General features: G+C 31.8%; 1 protein-coding gene across 1 annotated transcript; it reads left to right on the top strand.

Moving 5' to 3' along the window:
• The first annotated feature begins 1782 nt into the window (after positions 1-1782).
• LOC140815233 (transcription factor MYB41-like) lies at positions 1783-3373 on the top strand. Its single transcript, XM_073174356.1, is given in 5 exon segments — positions 1783-2056; positions 2140-2269; positions 2361-2505; positions 2507-3046; positions 3048-3373. Coding segments are annotated over 5 exon segments (1107 nt in total). The 5' UTR covers positions 1783-1923; the 3' UTR covers positions 3207-3373.
• Positions 3374-8540: the final 5167 nt, after the last annotated feature.

Genomic DNA, 8540 nt, shown 5'->3' with positions numbered 1-8540 from the left:
TATATATATATATATATATATATATATATATATATATATATATATATATATATATATATATATATATTACTTTTTCAGTTTTTTGGAGTAAATTGGCCAAAACACACATTAGAGTTATATATATATATATATTAATAAAAAACATTAAGTAACTATTATAATTATAAATTAATTAAGGAAATCAAAAAAATATAATGTAAATGAGTAATCGTCTTGCCCAATCTATTTACCCACTGAAATAGGCATGTAGAGTTATATATTGTCAGAAAGATAATGGACAGTGCTCATCTTCAGTCATTGTCTTTTTTAATTAAATATTTGACCAAATCATTTATATTGTAAATCTGTACATTTAATGATTTAATGGCCTTTTTTGTTTTTTTTCTCTATTTTAATCAGAGCCGAGCGCTTGACAATGATATTTGAGGCATTGTCAAAAATAGATTGGTCACGTTACATAATATAATATGATGAGTATATATATACATCTCACTCGTGCTTTAAATTGTAAAGTGAAATAAATATATCTTATAGTTATAAATTCGAAAATAACGATAAAGATATAGAAATAAATTTTTTTAGCGATTTTTGAGAATCTTGGAAAGAGAAAACACAAGATGCGATAATTATAGGTGTGGATCATGAACTTAATAAAATATATTTATTATTACTGCACTTTTTATTAAAATAAAAAATGGATATATATACTTTTTGTTCCTTTATTTTAAAACACCAAAGCTAATTAGTTCAATGGGTCGATGCTTAATATTTAATTGTAAAAACTTATCTGAAAGAGTCTCACATGTCGTAATTTGTGAGACGTGTCTCTTATTTGGGTCATCCATGAAAAAATATCACTTTTTTATGCTAAGAATATTACTTTTTATTGTGAATATCGGTAGGGTTGACCCGTCTCACAGATAACGATTCGTGAGACTGTCTCACAAAAGACCTACTCATATTTAATAGTACAAGTTATAATAATTATAAATGTTTTTTTAGAAATTATGTTACAATTATGATTAGTAAATTTACAAAATGAGAAAAATGTGGTACGGTCGTCACCCTTTTCGTCCCCACCATTTTAACCCAATTTTTAGAAATGAACCAGAAGCACGTACATTTCTTTTACGAAGTTTACTTTGTGCTCGCCCCAAAAATTCAAAGTAGACGTATGTCTCCTAAACGAATTTTTTCATGAAGAAATGACTTATGAAACATATTATCAAATGTTATACATTAGTCTTTTGAAAGTTGTATATATGGATTTGAATAATTTTCGTTACATTTTGGGGTTTAGTTATGTTTAATTCTCGATCTGAACACCCATATGTATATATACCGATTACAATTGGATGGGGATTTTGTTTTCAGATGGAACCAAACTCATATTTAACCATAGGTTTGTCTCATTGCACCTTTAGGGTGTCGGCATTTATTTATTTGACATATCACATAGACTATTTCTCGTCCAATTAACTCATCCCATATTTACCTAAAAAGTGAAGGTAAATAATTGTAAGATATTAGTTAATGGTACACGAAAGTAGTAACTTAGTGAGGCACGATTAATGAGTTATTTTTGGTACTGCAGAGATTCGAGTGAACGAGGAAAAAAGATACGGTGAAGTGACCATTTATACAGATCGCTACAAATAGAAGAGAAGGGACACGTTGCACAAGTTTGTAACAAGGACGGTAACGATTCATTTGGACTAAGATTTTTATAATCCTACACACCTCAATTTCTCCCCACTATATATACATCCCCAATGAGTTACTATATTAATAAAATACGGATCCTACGTTCAAGTACTTTATTATTCCTCCACAATCGTTGGTGCCCATTAATCTTAATTATTACGTACAGCTCTAAATTCAGTGACGATCGAGTTTCAAGATAGATTAGAGACATCTATTGAAATGGGAAGAAGTCCTTGCTGTGAAAAAAATGGACTCAAGAAAGGGCCGTGGACGCCGGAAGAAGATCAGAAGCTCATTGATTATATCAATATAAATGGCTGTGGAAACTGGAGAACTCTTCCGAAGAATGCTGGTTTGTTTCTTGCTGTTTTTTTTTTATTTGTTTCTTGATGTATTAGCCAACATCAACTTATTTTTTGTTTAATACATGTATAGGATTGCATAGATGTGGAAAGAGTTGCCGGCTGCGATGGACGAACTATCTCCGACCCGATATCAAAAGGGGGCGATTTTCATTTGAAGAAGAAGAGACGATTATTCAACTTCACAGCATCCTAGGAAACAAGTATGTAAACATTTTCAGATTTCCTCACTTTTCCAAAGATTTTTTGGTGGGTGGTTCAAAAGTTCTTAGTGTTCTTCCTTTGACTTAATAGGTGGTCCGCAATAGCTGCTCGGCTACCCGGACGAACCGATAATGAAATCAAGAATTACTGGAACACGCATATTCGAAAAAGGCTTCTACGAATGGGAGTCGACCCCGTGACTCACAGTCCTCGACTTGATCTTCTGGATCTTTCCACAGGTCCTGCAGTCATCTTTCTACGACAATTCGACGCCACAAATGAATTTTTCGAGGTTACTAGGTTTGCAACCTTGGATTAATCCTCAGTTGATAAGATTAGCAACTTCCCTTTTATCCAGCCAGCGCCAAAACCATGAGTTTATAACACCCACGGCTTCACCAATCAATTATTCTTCTCAAATGCAAACCCCGATTAATCAAGATTTGCAAAACCCTAATCCTTGTTTGGATTCTACACCTTCTGCTGCTCTGTTCGAGCAAAATCAAGCTTATAACCAGTTCACTCAATACGGAGATGTCGAACAGTTCTCACATACTCTTTCAGGGTTCAGGCCAACCCAAGAAATCCAAGAGTTTAATGAATGGCAGCATAACAATGGAATGACCAGAGATTTGACAGAAGATTGTGTACCATTAATGAACTACGGCTGTAACGCGTCAGGCCAACATGTCATGGATCCTATAAATTCATCTTCAGAGACTCCTACTTTTCACTCCAATAACAGCAGCAATGATTTTGGTTTCCAGTCCGTTCTAGTCAAATATATCGACCCCTTCATCGAGTCCAGCCGCGTTGCATTCTAATTCGAACTATATCTACGGTACTACTAGCAGCACCGATCAAGACGACATAAGGGAAAGCTGCAGCGACATTTTTCAGTTTGAAATTTCAGATATTTTTAATGATTTCATGTAGTTTATAAATTGGTTGAGCACGTATTAATAGATATGTTATTATAAGTTCATTCTTTTAAATAAATCTTTTTCCTATAGATTATTGAACTCAATACAATTTTCTAGCATTTCCTATACATTGTGAGACATCACATTATATTTGTTTTAATTTGTTCATTCAAAGATATGCTGTTGATGATTAAGAATACGTTATCATCATTTTGATTTGATTCTTCTCTCGATTTCTTGTCCGATTATTTATGGATTTTTTTATCGCTGACAAAAACAGTGACTACCATTAAAAAAACACGAGATGAAAACGTACATATGTGCACGAGCTCGAAAGGAGAATCCAGTCGTTTCCACTTCTTTTCAATTTATTTAATCATAATATATTATATATATATATATATATATATATATATATATACATAGCTTCCTGTCTCCTTTAAACAAGCTCTTCATTAAAGAATGTGATACAACATAATATAAATCACACTGTAATTAACTAAACTTGGTTTCCTGGATCCCAACAGTGCTCTCCGGGGAGGGAGAAGTAATCGGATCGTGGCCGTTGACGTGAAGTTAGCAGAATCGCCGCCACGGGACGGGACGTTGCATAGTTGGTGTCGATTAACTTAATGATTATATTTTCCGAAAAACTATGTAAGGGTTTTGACTTTGTATGGGGACGCGTCGAAGTATTAGAAGTCGAAGAAATAGGTGGGGACCACTTTCAAAAGGTCTTTGTTTTTTATTAATAATAAAGGGGAAATAATGGCATGCGTCTTGTGTTGTTCATGTTGGTTTTAATGAGGCGTCCGTCAAACAAGGAGACACGTATACCCAATGGTCCCACTTTGAGTTGTGAAACACGGGATCTATACCCTTTTCCTAAACGTGCGGTGAATAATCAAAGATTTAAATTTGATTAAAATAAATAAATAAAAACGATTTTTAGCTTTCAAATGTGTTGACATATGCAAAATTTAATTTTCATATCAAATCAAGCATCATGTTACATCACCCTCGTTTCCCAATGCCATGGTTTGTTGAATATTTTCTCTAAGCCGCCGCATAGTGATTTAATGGTTCGAACTTCGAATCTCCCCTTTTTTAAAAAAAAAAAATAAATAAATCATAATAACCAAAATTTAAGATTCCATGTATTTGAATTAGTTATTTTTTTGATGATTATGGATTATTAACGATAAAATTTGGAAGAAATAGAAAAAAAAATTAACAGCAAAATTTAATTAGGAATTTGATACGAAACAATTATGTGATTATATGTAGTCTTGACTATCAAATCATCACCATTTACATCTTATATAATAAATTAGTACGATCGATCAATTAATTGATACTAAAAGCAATAAATCCTATCCAAACCACAAGCGGCATAATTTTTTATTTAAGGGACAATACGGAGCTACGTACGTAACAAAGACTTTTCAAACTAATAATGCACATGATTGGGTCGCTTTAATTATTAGTATGCTGAAGAGTACAAGGGCATACTCGTCTTCTACACTTAATTGTTCGAAGCCTCATAATTAATTTCAATTAATTTAACTATATTTTTATATATTATTATTATGATAATAATGTCGAAGTCAAATTTCTATATGTAGCTTGCTGACATAGATGCCTCATGAAAATAATATAATATAGTTAAATAGCATACGTAACAATTACGTCCAAAAAAGAAAATATGACGAATTATGGACGAAAAAGGTAAATATAGCTCTAACAAATTAAAACGTAGGACGGAGAAACACATACACCCAATGGTAATAAAGTAAAAACAAAAAAAATTGGATTAATAGAAGTATAGACTAACGTGTAGAAATTTGAGTAGAATTTCATATCATTAATAAAGTAAAAAAAAATAGATTAATAGAAGTATAGACTAACGTGTAGGAATTTGAGTAGAATTTCATATCATTCGTCTTCGTCCCTATTTATTATATTCATCAATATCTTCATTTTTATAAGATATTCAATTTCATTAATATCCGCATCCTCATATACATATTATTATGTATGTTACTTTCTATATATATAATATATATATATATATATATATATATATATTATATATATATGTATGTCTTTCAGGTTGGATGTCCGTCGAATTTACTAACTCTCCAGAAACGCCTGTGTACATATTTGACAACAGCAATTAAGTGTCTCTTTCATTCAAATCCCTTTCAAGCGCGACCGCCCCCAAAGAAAAACGTTCTGAATAGTAAATATAATTTTTTATTTACTTACCGTGTGTTGTGCTATAATGGTTAGTCTCAAACGTGGTAATTTGAGATAATAAATATGAAAATAGAAGAATAAATTGAACACCGAAATTTACGTGGAAAACTCCTAAAAATTATTAGGGTAAAAATCACGTACAAGATGAAAAGAATTACACTATAATATTTTATGGTATACAATCACTCACTGTGTTTCCTAAAGAGAACATATACTCTCTTGATATAAGAGAACAAACACCTCACAAATATTATAAAACTAAGCACTTAAACGCTATAGAAAAAAACTCGAAGAAGCGATAAATGAAATGATCGAATTGCGTTTTTATTTATAATCGAATTTTGAGGTGTGAAACCGTGTGCATTTAAAGAATTACGTATGAAATTTCCTTCCTTATGCAACTTTTTAACACATCCTGCAAAATAGTCATTTCCTCAAAATTAATCACCACAGGATTAAATACATTTCCTGTTTGCCGACAATAATTTGCTCTTTAATTAACAATACTAATATGAAAATCATTAAAATTCGATTCCCATGTTAATATCATGTTCTCCTTTTTACATATGGTGTGTCTCTAGTGTAGTTTAGTTGATTAATATAATTTACATATGTTATTTTAAGAGTTACCCGGTGCGTTAAAAAAACACTAAAATTCAAAAGAATTATTTTTCCGCTAAAATCAGTCGACGATCTTTAAAAAAAATTCAATGCACAGAAAAAGAAATACTCATATGCATCTTTTGTTGTCATTGAAGAAAAAAGAAGCTTGAAACTATTTGGAACTTTTGGACTATAAGGCCTCCGTTTGAAGTTAAATATAAGATAATAATATATAGATTACTAATATAATATAATAAAAATAAATAAAAATAATAGTTAATATAATATTTGATTTGATTGATAAACATTAATTTGTTTGATTTGATTGTTTAAATTTGAGACAAGATTGATTGATATAAAATAGATAAATTATATATAATTTTTTAATTAATTAATTACACGATGGTTCACACTAATGATATTTGCTGATGTGATTTTGGATGAGTGGGGCCCAACAAATATTTATTGATTTCTATTTTTTTCGGTCTAATCACTTTGATAATTTGTACTTTAACAATATCACACGTTAAGACGTTGATTTCCAAACACACATATATATTTGTTTAATTAATTAATTATTTTACTAAAGATAGAGTTTAGCTCTCACAAGGCAGTGGATTGTTTGATGAGACAATGGTGTATAAATCAAGTTTATAGTTTTTGCAAGATTTAACGTAAATCTTGCGTTTGTTTTGAAATTAAACCTTTTTCACTTGCTAGATACAATGATGCATATAGGTATTCCTCTTTTATTTCCCCCCATAATTAATGGTCATTAATATTTGGCAAATTTAAACTAAAAAATACCAACCAAATATGTCGCGTCAAAAATACACTATCGACTCTATTTTGGACTTTGATTGCTGTACATGATTAATTAGTAAAATAGAAATGAAACACGTCAATTCAAAGCATGAGATAATACATATTGGTCTTTGCAAGCATAACCGAGGATTAATCGAGATTTCTCACATTTGACTTTTTCAATTGAAAATTTGTCAAGTGCAATTGAAATATGAATATCCTTAGGCATAGCCGTATAGTTTGGTAAAGATGATAAGCGTGCTATTGTGAGACCATTTGACGAAATAAAATAAAGGTGCAGGGAAAATTTAATATAATAATAAGAAGGTAATAAAAAATAATATATTTTATTATTTATCTCTTTTTTTTTCTTACTATCATATCTGTTAAAGTGCATCCGGAAGGAAGGAAAAGATTTCATTCAACTGAAAAAATGAGAATCCAAAACTGTACAACTACAAGACTTGAACCTATTTATACACAAGGTCCTACCATTCTAATACACGACTCTATTATGTAAAAATACGACTTCTAATACTCCCACTCAAGCTTGATACAGATTTAGAACACCAAGGTTGGATAATAAATAAGTATGCCAAGGTTTCGTGAATATGTCAGCGAGCTGTTAGTTGGATGCAATGTATGATGTAGTTATCACCTTTTGTTGGATTTTTTCTAGAATCAATTGGCAATACATTACTATATGTTTGGTTCTCTCATGGTATAGGGGATTTGCAGCAATATCTAATGCAGCCTTACTGTCACAAAACAGAATGCACTGGTGAACTTAACTCAATTTCAATATCCTTCAACACTCCAACTATACAGGTTATTTCACATGCTGTTAATGCCATTGCTCAATATTCCGCCTGCGCCTCCGCCGATGAACGAGGCACCATGTTTTGTTTCTCTGTCTTCCAAGAAAGCAAGGAATCACCCAATCTTATGAAGTAAACAGTAACAGATCATCGAGACATATGACAAGTCTCCAAATCCGACTCATTGAAAGCATTCAAGTCAAATGTGCTCTGTGATGACAATAAGATCCCTAGACCTGGTGATCGTTTCAAATATTGAACTACCCTCATGGCTGCCTCTATATGAGACACCTTTGGCTCATGCGTAAACTGATTTAACACTTGTACAACATAACAAAAATCCGGTCTTGTAATTGTAAGATACATAAGCCGGCCCACCAATGTTTTATATTGACTAGCGTCTGGTAAAACTGCATCATTGCAATTATGCAGATTGAATGTTGCATCGTATTCATTCGTCGCAAGTCTCCAATTCAGTGCCATTGCTGTATCGTAAGCATTAGACCATGACAACCCAGTTTCTGCTATTAATTCAAGTGCATATTTTCTTTGGTTCAAGCAAATTCCCTTCTTGGACCATGCCACTTCAATCCCCAAAAAATATCTCAAGGAACCGAGGTCCTTAATATGAATCTCATCATGCAAATGATCTTTAAGAGCTGTAATGGATGCAACATGATTGCATGTGATAACAATATCATCCACATATACAACTAAAATTGTTATATAGGTGTCATCCTTCTTCTCAAACATGGAGTAATCATGTTTTGCTTGTTGAAAACCTCCCTTTATCATGATAGAAGCAAACTTGTGATTCCATCGTCTTGATGCTTTTCGCAACCCATACAAAAGCTTGAGCAGTA

Source organism: Primulina eburnea, chromosome 15, assembly GCF_022965805.1.
Source record: "Primulina eburnea isolate SZY01 chromosome 15, ASM2296580v1, whole genome shotgun sequence".
NCBI classification, from domain to species: domain Eukaryota; kingdom Viridiplantae; phylum Streptophyta; class Magnoliopsida; order Lamiales; family Gesneriaceae; genus Primulina; species Primulina eburnea.
The sequence above is the reverse complement of the archived record's forward strand: the minus strand, read 5'-3'. Positions and strand labels throughout refer to the sequence as shown.